Below are 24,844 nucleotides of genomic sequence, written 5' to 3'. Positions count from 1 at the left end.
AGGATATAAGTATAAAGCACACAGTGCACTTAAACATCACTTTTCCATGAGAATGGGTCAATAAGAGACAGTTGAGAATTGATACCAGACACAATTATAGGGACTCATATGTTCAAGAACTACACGAGATATACTTCACTGCGGTTGTGTGTACCAAATTTCATGGCCAATAATGATGTTATGGGTTGGAAACATCATATACTCACTAAATGCTAATCTAACACTAGCAGGTCCAAGAAATTAACTCATAACGACCAATGAAATCTACGATGTACTGCAGAAAATAAAATTATACATCTACGTCAAACATCGAAGAGGACTTCACCTACAGCTCAGGTAGTAATGCCAGTACCAAAATCATACACTGGGATGGAACAGAACTCGTTTTCATTGTTGTATCTGCTGCCCTGAAGACACTGTCTACTAAACTGGGTGCCTGACTTCAGTTACAGTGATACTGACCATAAAATCACTATTCTGTTAGATATTTGTCTTTTCCACAGACCATAACAGTGATCTTTTCTAACAACTTGGAACAAGTACATTTACAATCATAATACACTGTTAAAGAAATGTTGTTAATTTGATTAGAGTTTGTTCTGCTGACATGCCCACAACCCAGAAGGTGGTGCGTCCAATTGTTGTTATGGAAAAATATGGCAATAACTGACTATTTAAAAGATTATCTTTTATATTAATCTTCAGACACATTTCAGTTTATAATGCAAATCATCCTCCTCCCATGTACGCATCTGCACGTACACACACACACACACACACACACACACACACACACACACACATGCGCCCCACACGTTGTGTGTTAGGTAGGGAACCATTACTATTGTCATGTAGAAGACAGGGTAATTAGATGAATGACGGAAACTAACTTCACTTAACGAAGGTTTATTTAGCACTTGCACATACAAGAGTGCGGAGCAAACTACAGCCGGCCGGAACACATTCAGTATACAGAACATTCCAGTCCAATGGTTCTTGATATTTGTGAATACTTCTAGAATTTACTCGAACCAAATATAAAAATTAAAATTGTACAGTCCAGGTGAGTTTTGAACTCATGACCCTCCATGCAACAGTTTAGTATCATAACCACTACACTACGGTGCTACTCAGCTGCTTTTGCGACATTGCTCCTCTCTTATGAGAACAGCGTCTCGGTGTTACGTCCTCCTAGTCCAGGAAAGAGTCATTGGTCCTGTATACTCCGACTCCCGATGACTGATGCTCGCCCTGGTGGTGATCTTCTTAGAACTTCTTTTGCTTCTATGCTCTTCGTCACCTTTCTGCTTGTTGCCTGTCTTTGGAGCTTCGAATTTACCCTGTGTTGTAGGATTCTTATAGGGCTTCATTCGAAGGACGTGGACCGTATCTCTGAACTTTTGTCGTCTTGTGTTGGGGTTGAAATCTTCAACTTCATAAATAACATCACACAACTGTCTTACAACCTTATAAGGTCCAAAGTAGCGCCTGAGGAGCTTCTCAGAGAAACCAACCTTCCAAACAGGAGTGAAGATCCAGACGAGGTCACCAGGCTGGTAGACAACAGGGCAGTGGCTCACGTCATACCTTTGGCGATCGTTTTCTTGAGCCTGCAGCATACAGAGTGGAGCTAACTGCCGAGCTTCCTCAGTTCTGGTTAACACTTGACCAATGTAGTCATCGTCCACGTCATCAGGATGTAATGGAAACATAGTGTCCATCGTCATAGTTGCCTCATGCCCACATGCCAGGAAAAAGGACGTAAATTTCGTGGTGTCTTGTTTGGAGGTGTTGTAGGCAAACGTCAAAAAAGGTAGCACCTCATCCCAGTTGCTCTGCTCAACACTGATGAACACTGATAGCACATCGGGCGAGGTCTTATTAAGGCATACAGTAAGCCCGTTAGTTTGCAGACGGTAGGCAGTCGTCATGTGATGAGTAATGTTGCACCTTCGGTTTATCTCTATGACAAGATTTGATTGTAAAACTTTCCCTCAATCCGTAATTAACATCCTTGGGGCACCGTGTTTCAATACAATGTCTTCCGCGATGAATTTGGCTACCTCGAATGCTTCGGCTGTTTTCACTGCTTTTGTAATGGCATGGCATGTCAGATAATCAGTGCACACAATAATCCATCTATTGCCACTAGCAGACGTTGGAAATTGTCTGAGGAGGTCAATGCCAATTCCCTGGAAAGGCATTTCGGCTGGTGGAATTTGTATAAGTCGGCCAGGTGGTTTCTGAGGGACTGCCTTTCTCCTCTGGCACTCTCGACAGTGCGACACATAGTGACGGATACTTCTAAATAAACCTGGCCAGAAAACTCTCTTGCGGGTTCTATCATACATCTTAATAAAACCTAAATGTGAGGCCTCAGGTGTGTCATAGGATTTCTGTAGGCTAGAACATCTAAGCACATGTGTTTAGGAATCACTAGTAGCCACCTCTTTCGAAACGGATCAAAGTTTTTCTTGCTGGTAGCCACGTCTTTCCAAACGGATCAAAGTTTTTCTTGCAAAGTAATACATTAACTACCTTAAATTGTCCTTTCACACCCTCTGGCTGATTTAAGGCAAGCATAATTTGAGATATCTTGGCATTCTTCTTCTGCTCAGCAGAGAGATCATAGAGTGCAGCAACACAGTCACTATCTTCATCAACGTCTAGATGGTCTTGCACAGGGTTTCTTGAGAGACAGTCTGCATCTTGGTGTTTTCTTCCACTTTTGTGCACTATGGTGCTGTCTTACTCTTGAAGACGTAGTGCCCACCTGTCGAGTTGTCCTGTTGGAACCTTAAGACCTGCCAACCAACGAAGTGAATGATGGTCTGTAACAACTGTGAATGGCCCTCCATACAGATGCTGTCGAAATTTGCAGATGACCCAGATCACAGCAATACATTCTCTTTCAGTAGTTGGGTAGTTTCTCTCGGCTTTTTTAAGTGTCCTAGAAGCATAGGCTATAACCTTCTCTTTTCCATTGGAAATTTGCATCGGAACAGCAACGTTCCCATACCCACTGGCATCTGTGTGTAGTTATGTAGGTGCTCTCTCATAATACAGACCAAGTACAGGGTCAGTCATCAGAGCTTTTTGCAGCACATCAAAAGTATCTTGTAGAGCACCACCCCAGATGAATCTAGCATCAGCTTTTAACAACTCTTGGAGCGGACCGGCTTTGATACAAAAGTCTTTGATAAAATGACGGTAATAAGAACATAATCTGAGGAAGCCTCTAACATCTCTAATACTTTTAGGAATAGGAAATGCCATTATAGATCTCACCTTCTCTGTGTCTGGCCACACACCTTTGTTTGACACAAGGTGTCCAAGTATTTAGATTTCTCTTGCTCCAAAGAGACACTTTCTTGGATTAAGTTTCAGTCCGGCTTGTTGGAGACACTTAAGAATGGCCCTCAGTCTTCCTCTATGTTCATCAAATGTAACCGAGAATACTATAATGTCATCTAAATAACAAAGACACATCGTCCACTTCAGGTGCCTTACCATCCTACTCTCTGACAAGGACCGCTGGTGACGACCATGGGCTCTGCGAAGGCTGAATGATGCCATTCTTCACCATTTTCTCTACCTTGTCACGAATTATTTGACATTCCGTTGCTGACAAAGGGTATGCTATCTGGCTTATTGGTTGATGGTCTCCAGTACTAAACCAGTGCTTCACCATCAATTTGTCTAATTTGCCCTTCACCTGTGGATTGAAGCATTCAGAGAACTCTTGAAGAATGGCAAGTAGCTTCTTGTGTTGATCCTTCGTGAGATCTGGTGATAGTTGAGCTAGAAGATCTTGTCTCGTAGTGGTAGCACTAATTTCACTGACAGACTTGGCATGGGAGGTTTCTGAGATGCTCAGCTGTTCTTCAATTAACGGCTCAGCGGTTGTACGCACATGTGTCTTGGAAGGATCTGCAGTTCTTGGCACCAGTTAACACTCTACAATTCACTGAATCCGTTCTTAAACAAGATGACAGAGGCTGGGATGGTGAAGTTATTCTTCAGTGTTATGCTCCTTTTACATTCCACTACAAGATCCATTGGTTGATCCATGGCATGACACGTGACAGTTTCCTTACTAGCAGTGACTGCAGGAATGATCACTTCATCCAGCACAAAGTCTCCACACACTGGGATGTGCATCTTCCTGTCCACAGTATCTCATCTCATCTAGCATAGTCTTCGAGCGACCACAACCTATAATTTCCTGAGAAGCTTTAAAAAAGTCCCATCCGAGAATGATGGCATGACTACACTCTTGTAAGACAATGAATTCTGAGAGTTGTGTACAGCCTCTTATAACCACATGAATGGTACATCTTCCTGTAGGTTTTACATATTTTTCATTAGCTACCTTGAGCAGAGAAGTTTTGCTGTCGACGAATATGGTTTCCTGCAACTGGCGATAGTACTTCTCCAAAAATGACTGAACATGATGCTCCAGAGTCCACAAGAGCTTGGGCTGGTCGTCCATCCATTATGATATTGACATAGTTTCCTTTCATTTTTGTAGTGATTGATGGCAGAATATTTTTGCTCTTCAGCAGCCTGACCTCCAATGAAGGTCACACCCTTTAGTTTCAAACGTTGCGGCATCTAGGTGATCAGCTGGAGCTTCTAAACGGCGATGGAAACCTTGACTGGCGTGTTGGGGAGCATCCTCTTCAGCAGCTAGCTTGTGGCGATGGTGACCTACGTCGTCCTGCACCCACATATTCTTGTTCATCTTCGTCGACCCAGAGTTGGCGTAGGCTAAGATCGGTCTGCTGTCTTCTGGTGCGGGCGTCATCAAGTATCCACTGCCTTTCTCAACAAATGCGCACCACATGTCGCGGTCGTCCACAGTGTAAACATACTGGTTGGTTGTCCTGGGTCCTCCAGACATCAGTCTTCCTTGGTGCCCAAACAGGTTCCTCATGCGGCATTGTAGGAATGTAACTTCGCCTGGGTCTCGACTTTTTCACTGTTTTAAAGGGAAATGAAGGATGAGAGATTGGGTTCAATGTCTGTTCCACTTCCTCCCTTATGACCTCTTGAAGAGTCTCGGTTTTTTGCTCGCTGTGCAATCCAAGTGCCTTCTGAACTTCCTCTCTCACTATTTGACGAACAACACTTGTGAAATCAGTTGCTTCCTCCATCACAGACATCGACACAACGTTTGGAAGCCGTTCAAACTTCTTGTGTGGAATTCATTTTTGTTGCATTGTCTCGATATACTGGCACAATTTTATGACGTCGTCTGCTGTCGAAACTTCCTTCACGAGTAGGGCTTGATACATGTCCGCAGCAACACCCTCCATGAGAAGTACAACCTTGTCTTCCTCCTTCATTCAAGGATCCACTATTTTGCACAGCTACAGGGCGTCTTGAAAGCAGGATGCCATAATTTCTCCTGGACACTGTGCCCTGCACTTTAATTTATCTTCAGCCTTTCACTTCTGTCGTTATGTGTCACAGAAATAGTTGCGCAGTTTCTGCCTGGAATACTCCCCAGCTTGTGAACGTCTCCTCGTTGTTCTCATACCATTGCTTGGTAGTGCCCGCCAAGTAGAAACACACATTAGCCAAACACATAGTTTCATCCCATCTATTAAGTTTGGCTATACGCTCATATACCTTCAGCCACTTGTTTGTATCTTGGCCATTGTCACCAGAGAACCCGGAAGGATGTCTCATGTGGTGGCACACCGTTGCTGTCATCGTAATGTCGTCGTCTTCTTGTCTCCAGTAGATTGCAATCTGTTGAATATGGCTCGGACTCGGGTTCCCCGCCACGTAAATGGCAGCTCTGTCACGGCCCGATGAAAGTCACTGTGTCGTCGATAATGTGCGCTACTACAAGTTCCAATACCCCAGTGTCTCCACCAGAATAATGTCACGTAGAAGATGGTGTAAGCAGATGAATGACGAACACTAACTTCACTTAACGAAGGATTATTCAGTACTTGCACAAATAGGAGTGCAGATAAAACTGCCTCCAGCCAGAACACATTCAGTATATTTACAACTAAAAAACATTCCAGTACAATTATGCTTGACATTTTTAGACACTTCTAGAATGTACTCGAACCGAATACAGAAATTACAATTGTACAGTCGAGGTGAGTTTTGAACTCACGGCCCTCCATCTAACAGTTTAGTATCATAACCACTACAGCACGGTGCTACTCAGCTTCACCTGCAATGCTATTCACAACATACATAAATGAATTGGTGCATAACATTGGGAGTTTCATGAGGCTATTCACAGATGATGCTAATGTACATAGGGTAGTCATGGTGGCAGAAAGTCGTAGCAAAATGTAGGAAGATCTACAGAGGACCAACTTCAGGTACAAGTGGTGGCATTCCACTCCCAGCACTAACATATGCAAGTCATTTCCCTAGGAGGAGGAAATACCCATTACTATTTGATGAATCATTTAAGATCAGTCACTGGAAATGATAAAAACTATAAAATATCTATGAGTACATACCCAGAGTGAGATTAGGGGCACAATTATATAAAACTAGATGTCAGAACATTAATTTAAAAAATCATTCCCATCTTTCTCACAAGCACAAATCAGATTCCAGATCTGCTCTCTACAGTAGTTTCTGCTTTCTGGATAAGCTTCTAACAAATGTTGCTAAGTTTTAACTGACATTTTATATAACGTAGCCAACACCAATTTTTTATCAATTCACCAATATATTGAGCAAAATCTTACATAAATGTGTGTGTCTTCTGGGTTGTGTTCACTCCTTATAACTGCTGCCAGAATGAGAAGAAAACCAGTATTTATTGTTTTTCTTCTTTCATTTGTGGCAAAAATGAAAAGGAGTTGGCAGCAAAGATATATTTGCTCAAGTAGGTGCCTAATCAATATCAGAAGAAAGATGGATGAAAGATAAGAACACAAACAGTACAACACAGCCATGAAACTAAATGGATTTTGTTATGTTGCAGCTGAGGGGGGTGTGAGGTATCACAAAAAGAACATATAAAAGAGACTCTTTCGAAGAAATCTAAGAAAACATAATCCATTCAGAGCTCTTCATAAGTCTGTGATCCTTACCACCTAGGTTTAGGAGTAATGTAAAACAGTAAAGCTATCTTCAACCAAAGGGTTTGTTAGAACACAACAGGACGGTAAAGTAGGAAGTACCAGAATGAAATTTTCACTCTGTAATGGAGTGTGCGCTGATGTGAAACTTCCTGGCAGATTAAAACTGTGTGCTGGACCAAGATTAGAACTCGGGACCTTAGCCTTTTGTGGGCAAGAGCGCTACCATCTGAGCTATCCAAGTGCGACTCACGACCTGTCCTCACACCTTCAGTTCCACCAGTGCCTCGTTTCTTACCTTCCAAACTTCACAGAAGCTCTCCTGCAGAGCTAGCACTCCTGGCAGAAAGGATATTGTGGAGATATGGCTTAGCCACAGCCTGGGGAATGTTTCCAGAGTGAATTTTCACTCTGCAGCAGTGTGTGCACTGATATGAAACTTCCTGACAGATTAAAACTGTGTGCCGGACTGAGACTTGAACTTAGATCCTTTGCCTTTTGCAGGCAAGTGCTCTGGCATAGGCAAAGTTCCTGAGTTTGAGTCTCGCTCCGGCCACAGTTGCCTTTCACGAGCAAGTCCTCTATCACCTGGCAAAGGCAAAGATCCCAAGTTTACGTCGTGGTCCAGCATACTGTTTTAATCTGCCAGGAAGGTTCATGTCAGTGCACACTCCACTGCAGAGTGAAAATTTCATCCCGGTAACATCCCTGAGGCTGTGGCTAAGCCATATCTCAGCAATATCCTTTTTCCCTTGAGTAGCTAGTTCTGCAAGGTCACCAGGAGAGCTTCTGTGAAGTCTGTAAGGTAGGATGCTAATTGCTCACCAGTTCCTCAGTAACGGTGATGTGTACAGAAGGGAAGCAACTTTCGCTTACAAAATTTATAAAGCAGAGGTATGGCAAATTTAAGCATATAATAATAACTACTTAGCAAATACTTTATGCCAAAATTTTGTGAAAGCTTACTGAAACTGTTTTTAAAATCTATACCACCTGCCATCCATCAGGAAAGCTGGAATGCCCATTAGTAGGTGGAAGGGACCACGTTGACTACAATTGGTCTACACCATCAAAAAGTTTCATGTGTTCTTGTACCGGTCTAAGTTTTACCTCATTAGTGATCACAAGCCCTTGGTTTTGTTGTTTAATATTTCTTCTTTGTTGCTCAACAAAGCCGCACATCATCTCCAGCACTGGGCCGTGTTCCTGTCTCGCTACATTTTCAACTTACGGCACAGCATGCCAATGCTGATGTGCTGTCCCAGCTTTCATTGGGGCTGGATGCTACTTTTGATCAGGATGAACGAACAGTTTCCTACTACATTCCCAGATCGCAGCGGCTGTCATCACTGACCTGGTTTTGCATCAAGTTGTCCATCTTGTTCAGCACTGTTGGCCAAATAGGCCTTCAGGCATGACTTCTGATCCTTTGTTTAACTATTTTCCCTCTGTCACTGCCTTTTGGTATCTGATGGTTTTGTTCTCTCAGCTACAGATGGGCTGTCACCTATGGTTGTGATCCCAGCTGCCCGACAGCGAAACGTGCTTCAGCTCCTACATCAGGGACATTGGGAAGGGTCTCAGGTGGCTCATTTCATTTAAAATCACCCAAAATAAAGAAATCTCATGGCCATCATGTCACAGATATTTTTGAAAATTTGGTGTAAGAAAGTACATCAATAGAAAGTGATAAAATTATTATTTTCAGATTTTTTAGATCAAAACTGTAGTCAGGAGGCCATTTTGAAATGTCTAGCATTTTCTCCATCTGGCGTCAGTACGAAAGGTAGGTTGAAAGTTTTTAACTACTATAACTCCCTTATTTATAAATCAATTTTATTCAATTTGGTGTCATTAGGAAGATAAAAACGACCAACTATATCACTAAACTATAAAAATGCTGCAAGTGTGCATATAAATATGTGCAAATCTGTAATTAAAGTCATTTTTCAAAAATATTTTTTTCCAAACTTCATGAAATTTTTTCGTCAAAGTCACAAGTTTCACCATTTTAAATTTTGTCTCAAAGAATTCCTATTGTCATATATTTCAACATTTAAAAAAATCAGAAGGGTGTTTGTTCTGTTTAATCATTTAAAACAGAAAGAACATAAATAATAATATACACATTCCATTTTGTGTCTCTTATCTAGTAGTCACAAATGACGATCAGTTCTCATAAAACACATTCATAAAATTCTAAAAAGCATTCATTTTTTTAAACAAGTTTTCAATAGACAATATTATGTCTGATTCAAAAGTATATAAACAACCAGTACTTGTGCTTGCTCTAGGAGCAGGCAAAGTCATTAAAATGTTTTCATAAGGTGTCCAGCAAACATCAGTGTGAAGTGGCAAAGAATAACTTGAGTAAGGACCACTTGGACTCATGAACTTGACTTTTGGATCTGTGTGTTCTTCACTTATCTGTAGAATTTTTCCAAGGCACCACTGGTTATCGTAGATAGCTGCGACAAATGTTTCTTCTTTAATTGTGTTAGAGGCAGTGTTTTGAATTCCAAGAGGAACTTGAATGAATTTATTAGATGATGAAACACGCTTTATCAGCAACTTATCATTGAGTGGTTTGAAAAAAATGATTCACTCTTGTCCCAGGAATGGTAGAACCAGTCTCATATCATTTTTGTAACATGTTTGTAACTTTGTTACCTCCTCTGTTGTAATATAAAAGGTTTCTATTCCTGGAACATGAGTTTTGACAAATGTAAACAGATCTTTTGGACTTAAAATGTGACTGTCATATGGACGCTGTAAACTTGTTCTTGTTGCTAAACGTGTAATAGTATCACCAACTCCACCACATGCATTTTTGCCATGACTAGTGGCAAAAAATTCCATTCTGCAGTTACTCCATGATCTTGCTTGTGATGACACAAATTTAAAATGTCCTTAAAGTTTTTATATTGTGCAGAAATGCCATCACTGAAGTAAATAACGTGCTGGATGTGTGGTAATTGTTCCAATACATAAGTGAGAGCAGTTTTCTGGAAAACATGGAATGCGTTTGTATCATGCTGCAAACAGTCACTTATACAACACAATGACATTGACTTAATGCAGTCATCTGTTTTAAAGTACACCACAAAAAAAGGCTGAAGGGTGACTTGAATGTTCTGCCAGTGAAATCCTCGTGCAGCATCCTGACGCAAACAGGTATAGTTCTCTGCAAAATCCACTATGATGATGCATGTAGTATCAGGGAGGGTTTATTTGCTTGAATTGAAGTAGTGACTCTGAGATTTTAATACATAATGATGTTGTGTTAAGTTTTGAAGTTTTTGCATGAGGTACTCAACAAATTCATCGCTCGTCTTCATTAATGTTTCCAGTGTAGATCGATCAGTTTGCATCCATTGTTTTAAAACAACATTTCCACAATCTTTTAAGGACTCCAGCTCCATTAAAAAATTGCGCAGTTCATATCTGTCAGGACACCGAGAACAACGATGCAGCATGCACTCCTTGTTTTCCAGATTGCACACAAGTTTCTGTAGAAGTTCAGTGTACAGTTCTTTCACATGTGCAGCATGCATTAACAGTTTTACATTTTGGTTCTACGTGCATACACATACGTTTACAGTAACACATTCTTTTGGCCTAAGTTCACAAAATGTAGTAAAACCAATTTTATCTTCAGGGTATTTCTCTCTGAAAGCTAAGTATACATCTTTCAGATTATCTAAAATTAGTCTTTTTGTCTTATACACTTTTTTGCCATTTTCTGAAGGGACAGACAGACTGACTTTTTTATTAGGAGAAATGTGACTTACATCATCTTCACAGTAAAAATTCTGGACATGTTTTTCCACATCCTTACCTGTTCTGTTTCCCACTTTATAACGCCCTTTTGACAAAATACCATATTCTTTTAGCAATACCCTCAATTTCTTTACCGTGCATTCAGTAGCGTTAAAAAACATTTGGATTTTTTCTTTACTCCATGAAGCTGGTCTAAGGTAAGTATTTGCAGTTTTTCTTTAACAGAACTTCTGCTGAATTTCTCTTTAAGTTTTTGCATTAAAATATTACAGTCTGTACATTCAGCACTGCCTGTTTCTTCAGACACATTTTTCACTGGAACATGTAGTGCTTCTGATACTGTTTGCTAGGATTTTAAAGCTAAGCAACGAGACTTGGATCGAATGTATTCTGGATGCCTGTCTTGTGCTCTCTTGGTAACCTTAAATGGTGAAATTTCAAGTAATTCACAACTTTCATTAAGTTTTTGAAGAGCTGTAGATGGATCTGGTGTATATTCTTGATCTTCAACTTCACATTCATCCATCCCTGGAAGGTTATCCCCCATAGGAGATAAAATGTCCTTATGGCATGTTATGCACAGCTTGGTACCTGAGATAAGTCCAAGGGTTTTATACTTCCTTGTCGTGGTTAAAGAAATAGGTTTCAAAGATTTCTTAGCAGTCTTTTTACCATGTTTCTTAAAAGGGTCACAGCAAATTCTTTGTCTGTCTTCAAATGTTCCCAAATAGAGCCTTTTGTGAGAAGAACAAACACTCGTTATATTTCCACAGGTGCTTTTTAGCTTCAATAATTCAATATCAGCTTGATTCAGGGTTGACATATCTATTAAATCAAGCTATTCACTGCTACTACTTTTCTTCTGACACACGGCTGCTGACACAAAACCTAAACAACATTTGTTTTCCATTGTGATTTTTAATCAACTGTGTATGTTGCAGAAAAGAACTGGATGGTTTGAAACTTTTTCTTGTTCTCTAATTACCAGACAGAATGGATGCTTATATAAGAAGCACAAAATCAAGACAAAAATGTCCTTCAGATATATAAAGCACACACAAAAACCTAACACACACAGCCCGTGTTGGATGTGAGTGTTGCTGCTAGACTGAATTTTTTATTGTTGTTTCATATATTGTTGATTAGCTATTTGAAGGAAATTAATTATTACAGCATTATTGAAAAAGTATAAGATCTGACAATAGAGGACAAACACCCTTGTGATTTTTTATGTTGAAAAGTATGGCAGTAGGAATTATTTGAAACAAAAATCCAGATGGTGAAACTTGTGATTCTGCTATAAAAAAAATTCCTGAAATCTGCAAAAAAAATGGTGAGAAATTACATTAATTACAAATTTTCAAACATTTGTTGCTTAGACACAGCACTTTAATAATTTTTATATTATAGTTATATTCATTTACTTTCCAATGACACGAAATTGAATAAAATTGATTCATAAATAAAAAAGTTATAGTGGTTACAAACTTACAAGGCGCTTCATTTCTCAATGCCAGTTGGTAGAAGGGGGTCCACATTTCAAAATGGTCTCCTAATTACAATTTTGGTCAAGAAATTCTAGAAAAAACATTTTAACCCTAACTCATTATGTACATTCTTACACCAAATTTTCAGAAAAATATGTGACATAAGGGCAACGGCCACTGGGGGATTTATAATATTACTTGAAAATACAGCTCTTCAGTTGCACAGGTAAAAATTTCCAACTGTGTGATTTCACGTGAAATTACCCACGTACCAAGATATTTGCCCATCGGGATGTGTTTTTGACAGGATCAAAGGTGACACTGTATATCTTGCCACAGATTGCTCTTAGTGAGCTACCCAACACATGGTGATGCAGGCGATGCTACGCACCATAATGCCCGTGGGAACGTGCCCACGTTGATTTTGCTGGACCCTTCCTAAATTCTTAATGGTTGTTGGCTGTCAGTGCATTCTCTAAGCTTCCACATGTTACCTGCTGTCCTTCAACATCAGCTGTCGCTATGATTCAGGTCCTCTCTAAAAAAATTTCTATTGAACCGTTGCCTTATATGCTCATGACGGATAACAGTCCACAGTTTGTGTCTCAGGCCTTCCATGATTTCTGCATTCATCATGTGGCTGTAACCATTACTCTGTTCCCTTAAACAGAAATCATCTACCTCTGCCAATACATTTTTAACTTCAACTGCTGGCGAGACCAATGCTAAGCCTCCCTTAGTAACATTGACACTTTCCGCCATAACACAATAACCCTCACTTGCAGCTGCCAAGACCAAAGCTATGCCGCGTTCACTAACATTGACGCTTTTCGCCGACTCACAAGTACTTGCTACTACAATTACAATGTCTTCCTTATCGCAATTTCTACTATTTGCTAATACCTCTTCAGAACTCTCCACACAATTTGCTTTCACAAAATTCATCTCCTCTTTAACTTCTCTTTCAACCACTGAATCTTTCCATTCATCACCATTCACACACTCATTCATTACATATACATAACTTACATCATTCCCCGCAAATTTATTTCCATTACTTTTACTTAAATCTCTCACAAATCTGTGCTTCCACCGTTTGCACCTGCTTTTATTGAAAGAGCCGCCTATATAGCCTTCCTCTTGAACACACTCCATATTACATATTTGTTGCCTTTCTCCAAACCTGTCAACATCATCTGTACCATTACCATTATCTCCAGTCCTTTTCATCGCCTGTTCAGATCGCCATCCCAGGACCTGAGATGTGGCGAACATCAGTTTCCCAACCGGTTGTTACGCGATTGCACTTCGCACGAATTTCCCCCATCAGTTTTGCGCTCTTTACTTTGGTCCCATTCACGGAAGTTATCACTCCCGTTCGTTCTCTGACCATTCTGCTCATTCCAGCTGCTTTCTCCCTGAGAATTCTTTTGATTTCTCTCATGATTATTATTTTGGTGATGATTATTTAGATTCCCATTTTGATAACTACCACCCAGTTTGCTCTGAGGTTTGAACCTCAAAGCCCTCTCTAATTTTTCTACAAATTCTAGAAATTCGTCCACGGAATCACATAAACTATGGACAAGATCCCACTGCAAATTTTTGGGTAATCGCCTTTTTAACGTGGTGATTTCCGTTAAAACCCCCAACGGACGTTTCACATGCATAAAATTGCCAAGTTTGCACTTGCAAAAATCTCTCATCGTCCCATTACCGTACCTATAACTTGGCTCATTTAAAAATTCATTTTGGATCCACGTCTGTTTTGCCTCGCTCCAAAATTTATTCAAAAAACACTTTTCGAACTCTTATTGTATTCATTTTATTTCCCAATCCCTGGATCATTTGCATTAGCTGAGACATCATATCTCCGCCACAATCATTCCACTTGCCTGAATTCCTGCTAGTTACACTTTCACGCTCACATACGTTTTCAGAATTACACATACTAGGTGACTGTTTTATATTCGCGAGATCTGTAAGTGGAGCTTGAACTTCAGATTTAAACACAAGATGCTGCCGTCATACTGCTGTTGCACTGAGTCCGCCACTGGAGAAGTAACTGTAGCTGCTGCCGATCGGTTACCGCGTGTTCCAACCATCTCCGATACCGCTGTCCGTTAAAAGCGCTAACCGCTAACGTTCCCTGCACTCAACTTATTTAGACTCTGAGCCCCCATGCAAATTCCCAAATTAGATTAGGACCTCTATCGATAGCATATGTTAGCTGCGAAAATGACTGGGAAATTTCACTATTTCCAGAAACCTACTTGCAGCGGGGGAGAGGGGGGGGAACGATCTCACACTGTCTTTTGTGAGAGGTTCACTCTACAGAAATCTCTACTAGTTTTGCATAGTACGCTGAATAACAGAGAGAAAAGGAATTACCGCTTTGCAGGACACTAATCCCAGACGAGCCCCCAGTTGCGGGATTTCAAATTAAAAAATTAATGGTGGCCCTCAGCTACGTACCCTTAGACTCAGAGCTGAAATATTAAAAGTTTTGGCTGGTTTTGTTGTCTAGGGGCTGGGATACGCAGTTGCTGCATTACAAGCCAAATACTGCTGAGTCTACAGAATACAATATGAATATACATATGAATCGAACGGTCGAAGGTTCCTATCACTCGGCAACTGCGAGTTCTGAATGTAACATAGAAATTTATAAATGAAAGATTGCAATTAAATAAAATCTGCAGGTATTATTTTTAACGACTTTAAATGATGAGTACGATAGCAGAAGTACCTTTAAGAATGCCGTTTCTTACTGCAAAACATTTATTGTTGTCGATGGTCCAGCACTTAAATAAAATATAAGTTGAATAACAGGGAAACAATAAATTCCTACTTCACGTAATTAGTTACGAACAACAACATAGCTTGCGATATTCACTTCTAAATGCATACTATGTCTTCACTGCAGATGCCACGGAAATCTCATAAGTGCACAAGTCAGCACTATGAGATATTTCTATCTCCCGTGACCACGCGCAATCTGTTCAACACTCTCCAAGTATTTTCTGCAACTGTCCGTCGCACCTTCCCATCCAGCACTCTCCTCGTGTCCTGTGCGACCCGATGCTCCTCCCCCACTTTCATACCAACCTCTCCATTGACTTTGGTAGTAGCCTACCGTAGTAACGAGCACTGTGATTGGCTAGAGTGCTCCCGCCACGTCTCCAAGCCAACACACACTCACAAACATATTGAAACACATACGAAATACTGGATTTACATTTAAATAACTTGAAATTGAATAAATATTCCTATGGTAGGACCATAAACATGCTCTCACACACATTATTAAATACATAAACAAATCGAATAAACATATATCAAAGGAATAGAGACAAAAGTAGGCCAGTAGCCTAATGTCTCTGTGCTTTCTAACACACAATAAATATTTGACCAATTTCTTCATGAATAGTATATATCGGATATCAACAAAGACATAGACAGATGAAGATATTTATAAGAATGCTGCTACCATTTTTTTGTGTAACTGTGGAGTACTTGTGGCCTGACGCGATCAATAGCAACCGGCCACTTTGACCTCGAATAACTCATGTACTATTCAAGTTACATGCCTATAATTCGTACCAATTTAGGTTTACACTAATAGCTTTCTAAAGACACATTGATCGACAAAACTGGATGAAGCGTTTATATTTTGGAAATTCGTTGCTGGGTGTTACTTGTATAATTTACAGTCAGATACTAAACTTTAAACTAATAAAGATATTGAAAATCTGATTACACCATAAGAATCATCATGCAAATAATGGTAATGTACATGTTTCTTTGTAAGGTGTCTCGATTCCTCTGGCTATTATTCATTTCTACATGAACCGTGAAATGTCTGCCATTACGGTTTCACAAAGTCGGTCGCCATCTTTGGCACTCCCGGCACACAAATCTCCTTCACTGACACAAAGCACAGTCTTCAGCACAACGTCAACACGGAATTCCCAGCGACGCGGTCAGCCTGGACCAAGCGCTGGGGCTACCCCTCTTGCTCCGGCTAATGTTCAGCACCAGGCGGTTGCTGACGAGTCCCGGCTTGCCGAGCGGCCTGTGCGGCCACACCAACTCCGAACTTAGATTATTTTCAGGGCACCAAAAGTCGCCCGTTACCTCACACGCTCTGTGCGTCAACTTCCAAAAGGCATTTGATACAGTTTCGCACTGCTGTCTAATGAACAAGATAAGAGTACTGGTAATATCAGACTAGTTGTGTGATTGGACTGAAGAGTTTCTAGCAAATAGAACTTAGCATGTCATACTCAACCGAGATAAATCTTCAGATGTAAAATTAACTTAGGCGTATCCAAAGGGTATGTTATAGGACCATCACTTTTTTGTTTATCTATACTACTATATAAAGACATCATCGTTTAACGTTAGTCTAAAAAATTTCGAAAAGTACTTCACCAATTAACATCAAATTTTTACATGATTTTCTAAGAAACATCCAAATGGACACAGGCTACACATCTTTTAATATTCATAATATATAAATATATATGTAATATTATATAGTTACCATAAATCTCGAAAAGCTCTTGACCAATTTACTTCAAATTTTTTACATGATATGCTAATATACATTCAGATGAACATGGGCTATGTGTTTTTTTAAATGACTGTGTTGTACATATGGCTTATCAGCTTATGATTCTAATAGTACTGTTGAGTCTGAATTGATTGATTCTTTGTAATGATACTCATTTACAGATTACAACTACATGAAATACTGTCATTAAAACTACTATCCTTACAGATCCTGTACCTGGAGAGGTCGCTCTCATATATCCCTTATACTGATAAGCCCAAATTATTTAACCAATCATTTTAAGTGATTTCAATTCCTACTCAAGGTTTCATTTGCAATAACAATAAACAATGGCCAAGGTCAGAGAGAGAGGAGTAAGAAGACAGTGCGCAGGGGGGAGGGGGGGCGGGACGGGGACATAAAGAGTAGTAACGGTAACGAGGAGATGAACAGAAACGGGGTGGGAGGAGGTGACGCACGCAGAAAGACGGGTGGAGGAGGAGATGGACAAAGTGATAGCAGAGGAGTAGAGAAGCTCTGTGTGTGTGTGTGTGTGTGTGTGTGTGTGTGTGTGTGTGTGTGAGAGAGAGAGAGAGAGAGAGAGAGAGAAGGGGGGGGGGGGGGGGGGGTAGTTGTGACAGAGAGGTAAATCTCGCTGTATGTGATAGATACATTCCACCAAATCGCTGCACACACCAAATATGCATAAACCAAAAAGTCATTTTATACGTAAAATATGGGATTAGATTCTCATTTACTCGGTTATTAAGTTTAAAATAGAAGAGTTTCTTAGCATTTTCACCAAAAACAACCATTATGATCTTTCTGAAATGCATTTCAATGCAAGCTGTATGTACTAAAAACTTACCACTGAAACACACCATACATTATAAAATCATTATTTTATCTGCAATGAACTCCCAGCCTGCTCTTGGCACAACTCCTTAGTGAGCTAGGATTTTGAAAGTGGTATATTATAAGGTGTTCTGATCTGCAATGGCCTGCAGAATTTCCTTCGTAAAGATGGGTACGTCTGTCCTTGTCAGCCTCAAGAATAAGGTGCAGTTCGTTTTTCAATAGAAATGAAGATGTGACTAAGCATCTGTTTCAAAAATAAACCCATTTCCTAAGGCTGAAAACCTGCTTCATAATACAGTCTTTTTCTGTTACTATTTCTTAAATGTCTTTTTAAATTCCTTGGTTCCAACTCCATCTTCTGTACCTCAGCTTAATGTCATCAAAGATAAAACAATGCTTTAAGCTATCAACCCAACCCGACCTGTGTTGGATCATCCTCTTCTTTTGTTAAGTCTACCTACAAGCTCTTGGCCTTAGCTTAAATAGCAGCTCCAGAGAGAGGGGATGTGCTGTTGATTGTGGTGCCCAATCCAACGGCTTAGCAGTTTTTCCATCACATCTGAGCAATATGTGGCCACCCTAGACACATTTAAGGCAGTTAAACAGTGAACAATTTTTTGAAATTATTTTGCACTGTCATGAAGAGTTCTCACAGTGGATTCACTAAGTCCCAGAGCAAGCTGAATGCCGACAATATGCTCACCTTTCTCACAGTGATCCAAAACCTCTAACTTCATTTCTACTAACTACGGTCTTCACTACATGCTTCTTTCCCTTGACAGGCACATTTTCTTTCCTTTAACCTGGCATTTTCCTTTTACACAACACTGTCAAGTGCAACTTCACTGATCTACTGACATCAACTGATGACTCATGTCTCAACAAAGACGACAGATGTTGCACATTCAGATGCACTTTCACAGTCACAATGCTACAAAATTGTATCAGAATACAGGAAAACCTACGGGAGATTGATGCTTGGTGCAGGAATTGGCTGCTGACACTGAACATAAATAAACATAACATATTGTGCATAAATAGGTGGAGAGATCCATTATGTATGGCTATACAATTGAAGAACAAACACTGGAAGATATCAAATCCATATCTGGAGTAAGCATATGGAATAATTTAAAGTGGAATGACCACACAAAACTAATCACACTTAAGGCAGATGCTAGACTGATATTCACTGGAAGAATTCTCAGGAAATGTAATCCGCCTACAAAGGAAATAGCTTACAAATTCCTTGCTTGACTAATACTTAAATATTGTTCATCAGTCTGGAACGCATGCCAAATAGGACTGATACAGGAAAAACAGAATAGCCAAAGAGCAGCACATTTCATTATAGGTTCACTTAGTAAGAGTGAAAACATCATGGGCATGTCAGCCAACTCCAGAGGCATCCATTGCAAGAGATGTGTTCATCACAATTTGGTTTACCGTCAAAATTCAGAGCACAAACACTGCTTGGAGAGTCATACTGGCTCATATTTCTTTCTCTTCTTGCCCTGTCCTGTTTTGTTCCTCCAATGTCATGATATAGTTTCTCCTATTTCTTCCCCTCATCAGCTGCACTGGCACTATGACTATAGTAATCATTTTCTGCATATAACCATGAGTTTATTTGAATGACAACTTGTTTTGTTCCACACTGGACATTCTATTTACATCACACATCTTTAGCTGTAATACAAGAAATGATGGTTTCAAAAAAGAACAACTTCAATAAATCATTCTATCACATCCTTTCATCTTTCGGTTTCACTAACAACACTTCATGCAGAAAAATATAACAGCTTATGGATAAATGGCTCAATTTATCAAGGTTTCTGAATACATGCAAATTCAACCAATTATAGGAAAATGCAACAGAAGAAGATGTTTACATGACTGAAATTTTTATTAAATTACAGGAACTCACCTTAAATCTTCAAAGCGAAAGAAGCGTCTGTGCTCAGGTGATGGCTGGTAGCAAAAGATATGGTGCATTAGGCTCACACGTTTCCACTGACCATATGAAAATTGCACTAATTCACGCTCACGAACCTCTGCAGTACGGAACATTGGCAGCATTAAATGAAGAAGATCTGAGCATAGGCACAATACTTTTCCACCTTGTAGCAAATAGTTGATTACACGTGATCCCAGCTCATGAGAAACATTTCCAGATACAACCAACAATTGGGTATTATCCATCCACGGTTGAATTAGCAGCTGCTCCTGAGTAGTTGTATATACTGTATATCTGAAATTCACATGACGTTTAGACTATCCATAGTACAACAGTAAAATATTTGAGTTAGTACGATGCACGAATCAGTACTGTTTAAAAACATTAAATCTACTCATAAGTCATATCCATCATTCAGCATATAATAAGTATGACAGCATTACTAAACCTATTTATTTGTAAGTAAAAGTAAAGTAGGCATCAATTATATACTTGTTAATTGCAACAAATTGTTTCTCTAGAACAAAGAAATTAACAACCACAACAATGTATTCCAGTTTCTGTATGTGCAGTGCTCTTATATTTTAGGCCAGGCCTGGTCAAACAGCGATTCACAAGTGCGAGCACTCCAGCCTCACTCCTACCTAATGCTTTGCTTCAAGTGCAGAGGGGAAAGGGGGGGGGGGGGTCTGAGTGATGAGGAGAAAGAGGGACATGAAGGCTGCAGCCAGATGCCACTAGAGCAAAGTGGTAGAATTCTCAGATGCCAAACAGTTTGTAGACAATACTGCTTGTGTTGAATTAGATTTACATTCTGTACTAAGAATACTATGGCATCTACACACTTGTCCAAGAAAGGAAAAGTGGAAAAGCTGCATTGTTTTGCACCGAACAGGAATTGCTTCATTTTTCACATTGTTTGAAGGCCATGCAAAGTGCTTAGGGTAAAGGGTAAGTAGAGTGGTGTCCAATATTTATGGTCAACATCACCAATTATTTGAATTAAATGTACTAGTGCAAGGCGAGAATCATTTTGTAACAGAAATGGCTGACAGGATTGAGGCTATCAAACGAAACTTAATCCTATGCACAAATCAGCTTAAAGTTCATGACATGGAACATTTTCCAGAATTAAATGCAGTCATTTGTGTACCAGATGTGACCAACTACATTTTAGTAATTGCAATATTTCACAGTAAGTTCTCATACAGAGTCCAATATTTTGCGTGACTGAAGACTTATTTTGATTTATCCATCAGATCATTCTCGCTTGTGGCTGCTCATTTCTTCTGACTTGAACTGACAGATGTACAGTGAAGCATCCAGCTCAATGACCTGTTTGTTCACTCCAGGAATTTACAAGACTTTACAAAATGTTACCCCAATATCCTCAATTGCATAGCCAAGCTACTAAAGTTATTTCAATGTTTGGTTCAACACAGGTGCAAGCACTTTTCTTCTTCTTTTTTTCCTGTTGTGCAATTGACAAAGTTTCATCAACGGCTGGGTTTAACAGATTTTAATCTGTGTAGATCCATGTGTTTGACTACATCACAAACCATAGTTCCAGATATATTAAATATTCTACAATTGAAATATGTATAAATTTATGAACATTACAACTTAATATATGTAAAGCATTCTGTAGTTCTTTTCACCCTACTAGCACCATCAGATGTTCAGGACGGGTGGCAGGGACAGAGCATTGAGTGACTTTATACTGAGTGCACTATCCAAAAATTACCTCGAGCAATTAAACAGAGAACCGACTCGTGGAGATAACATCTTGGACCTACTGATAACAAACAGACCCGAACTTTTCGACTCTGTAAGTGCAGAACAGGGAATCAGTGATCATAAGGCCGTTGCAGCATCCCTGAATATGGAAGTTAATAGGAATATAAAAAAAGGGAGGAAGGTTTATCTGTTTAGCAAGAGTAATAGAAGGCAGATTTCAGACTACCTAACAGATCAAAACGAAAATTTCTGTTCCGACACTGACAATGTTGAGTGTTTATGGAAAAAGTTCAAGGCAATCGTAAAATGCGTTTTAGACAGGTATGTCCTGAGTAAAACTGTGAGGGATGGAAAAAACCCACCATGGTTCAACAACAAAGTTAGGAAACTGCTGCGAAAGCAAAGAGAGCTTCACTTAAAGTTTAAATGCAGCCAAAACCTCTCAGACAAACAGAAGCTAAACAATGTCAAAGTTAGCGTAAGGAGGGCTATGCGTGAAGTGTTCAGTGAATTCGAAAGTAAAATTCTATGTACCGACTTGACAGAAAATCCTAGGAAGTTCTGGTCTTACGTTAAATCAGTAAGTGGCTCGAAACAGCATATCCAGACACTCTGGGATGATGATGGCATTGAAACAGAGGATGACACGCGTAAAGCTGAAATACTAAACACCTTTTTCCAAAGCTGTTTCACAGAGGAAGACCGCACTGCAGTTCCTTCTCTAAATCCTCGCACAAACGAAAAAATGGCTGACATCGAAATAAGTGTCAGAGGAATAGAAAAGCAACTGGAATCACTCAACAGAGGAAAGTCCACTGGACCTGACAGGATACCAATTTGATTCTACACAAAGTACGCGAAAGAACTTGCCCGCCTTCAAACAGCCGTGTACCGCAAGTCTCTAGAGGAACGGAAGGTTCCAAATGATTGGAAAAGAGCACAGGTAGTCCCAGTCTTCAAGAAGGGTTGTCGAGCAGATGCGCAAAACTATAGACCTATATCTCTGACGCCGATCTGTTGTAGAATTTTAGAACATGTTTTTGCTCGCGTATCATGTCGTTTTTGGAAACCCAGAATCTACTCTGTAGGAATCAACATGGATTCCGGAAACAACGATCGTGTGAGACCCAACTTGTTTTATTTGTTCATGAGACCCAGAAAATATTAGATACAGGCTCCCAGGTAGATGCTACTTTCCTTGACTTCCGGAAGGCGTTTGATACAGTTCCGCACTGTCGCCTGATAAACAAAGTAAGAGCCTACGGAATATCAGACCAGCTGTGTGGCTGGATTGAAGAGTTTTTAGCAAACAGAACACAGCATGGTGTTCTCAATGGAGAGAATGGAGAGACGTCTACAGATGTTCAAGTAACCTCTGGCGTGCCACAGGGGAGTGTTATGGGACCATTGCTTTTCACAATATATATAAATGACCTAGTAGATAGTGTCGGAAGTCCCATGCGGCTTTTTGCGGATGATGCTGTAGTATACAGAGAAGTTGCAGCATTAGAAAATTGTAGCGAAATGCAGGAAGATCTGCAGCAGCTAGGCACTTGGTGCAGGAAGTGGCAACTGACCCTTAACATAGACAAATTTAATGTATTGCGAATACATAGAAAGAAGGATCCTTTATTGTATGATTATATGATAGCGGAACAAACACTGGTAGCAGTTACTTCTGTAAAATATCTGGGAATATGCATGCGGAACAATTTGAAGTGGAATGATCATATAAAATTAATTGTTGGTAAGGTGGGTACCAGGTTGAGATTCATTGGTAGAGTCCTTAGAAAATGTAGTCCATCAACAAAGGAGGTGGCTTACAAAACACTCGTTCGACCTATACTTGAGTATTGCTCATCAGTGTGGGATCCGTATCAGATCGGGTTGACGGAGGAGATAGAGATGTTCCAAAGAAGAGCGGCGTGTTTCGTCACAGGGTTATTTGGTAACCATGATAGCGTTACGGAGATGTTTAGCAAACTCAAGTGGCAGACTCTGCAAGAGAGGCGCTCTGCATCGCGGTGTAGCTTGCTCGCCAGGTTTCGAGAGGGTGCGTTTCTGGATGAGGTATCGAATATATTGCTTCCCCCTACTTATACCTCCCGAGGAGATCATGAATGTAAAATAAGAGAGATTCGAGCGCGCACGGAGGCATTCAGACAGTCGTTCTTCTCGCGAACCATACGCGTATGGAATAGAAAAGGGAGGTAATGACAGTGGCACGTAAAGTGCCCTCCACCACACACCGTTGGGTGGCTTGCGAAGTATAAATGTAGATGTAGATGTAGATCTAATGTACCCATTTCATTAAGTAATGATGTTAGTGCTTCGGCAGAAAAATAAAAAGTTGAAAATAAACACACGTGATAAAATCCTGATTATAAAAGTACGCTACAATATTCACCTCTTAGAAGTAGTTGCACTGTGTTTCAAAACACATCGTCCTAAGATTTCCATACGTGGAAGCTTCAGCATATAGCCATCTTACATTACACATCTGCTCGAAATAGCACAGTGGAGGGGGAAACTGTAGTCCTGAGCAGACTTGGCTGCATTTGTGGAGCACAAGCACACCCCATTAACACAAATCTGTCAGTATTGTATTAGGCTATCAATACAGATGACCTTTATTACTCTACTCAGAATTTTGTCTGTTTAAGACAGAGTTCAAAAAACGCACATTTGTAGGAACAGTTAACGTCTTCTTTTTTATTGTTGTTCTAACAGACAGACTATTTTGTCATGAATAATCATCACAGGTGAGCTAGGGATAAAAAACGAAAGATTCTGTTAACCACCAGACTACTGATTAATATTACAGTAATCACCACAAAGAATTTACACAACATATCACTGAAATACTCAAACTGATGACAGTTTAAGTCAACAGTTTTAACTTTCAATCAACTGAAGTAAATACTAATTTATTTGAAATAGACAATGAAATAGCATTTTAAAACAGAGGAAGAACCATTTGTATGAGACTGATGGCATTAATAGCTTTTTGAAATACACTATGCATGAAAACTATACTGGCTGTCATAAATAAGGGAGACCTTACAACTCAGGAACACCTAGAGCAACTGACACTACAGCTGGGTATTCTGTTATCATGGTAGCAATGGAGAAAAGAAGCACAAGTAAACCAGACGCATTGCAGTCCACTCACACATATACCACAACTACATTTTTGAGAGAAGGGCAGCAGCTGGTGCTGTTAGAGTTAGGCAAGATGGTTTAGATCACCAGCTTAGTGGAAAGATATTAAATTTTCAATTATTAATCCTGTATCAACCTGCACGTGATAACAGGCATGTGTTGATGATAAGTGGAGCCCATTATAAACCACCATACACCTTGCCACAATAGGTATGCCTTTGGGCAAGACAATGTTTGTCTGTCA

General features: G+C 40.0%; 1 protein-coding gene across 2 annotated transcripts in view; it reads right to left on the bottom strand.

The window, feature by feature from the left end:
- Nucleotides 1-24,844, bottom strand: part of LOC124555682 (biotin--protein ligase) — a 373,530-nt gene that overhangs the window by 141,289 nt on the left and 207,397 nt on the right. For both annotated transcript variants that reach the window (XM_047129684.1, XM_047129685.1), the window contains one exon: nt 19,672-19,995. In XM_047129684.1, the coding sequence (XP_046985640.1) occupies nt 19,672-19,995 (324 nt within the window). The remainder of the gene's footprint in view (nt 1-19,671; nt 19,996-24,844) is intronic.

The sequence above is a fragment of the Schistocerca americana genome, chromosome X, assembly GCF_021461395.2.
Source record: "Schistocerca americana isolate TAMUIC-IGC-003095 chromosome X, iqSchAmer2.1, whole genome shotgun sequence".
Classification (NCBI taxonomy): Eukaryota; Metazoa; Arthropoda; class Insecta; order Orthoptera; family Acrididae; genus Schistocerca; species Schistocerca americana.
Note: the sequence above shows the minus strand (reverse complement) of the source record. Positions and strands in the feature narration are given on the sequence as shown.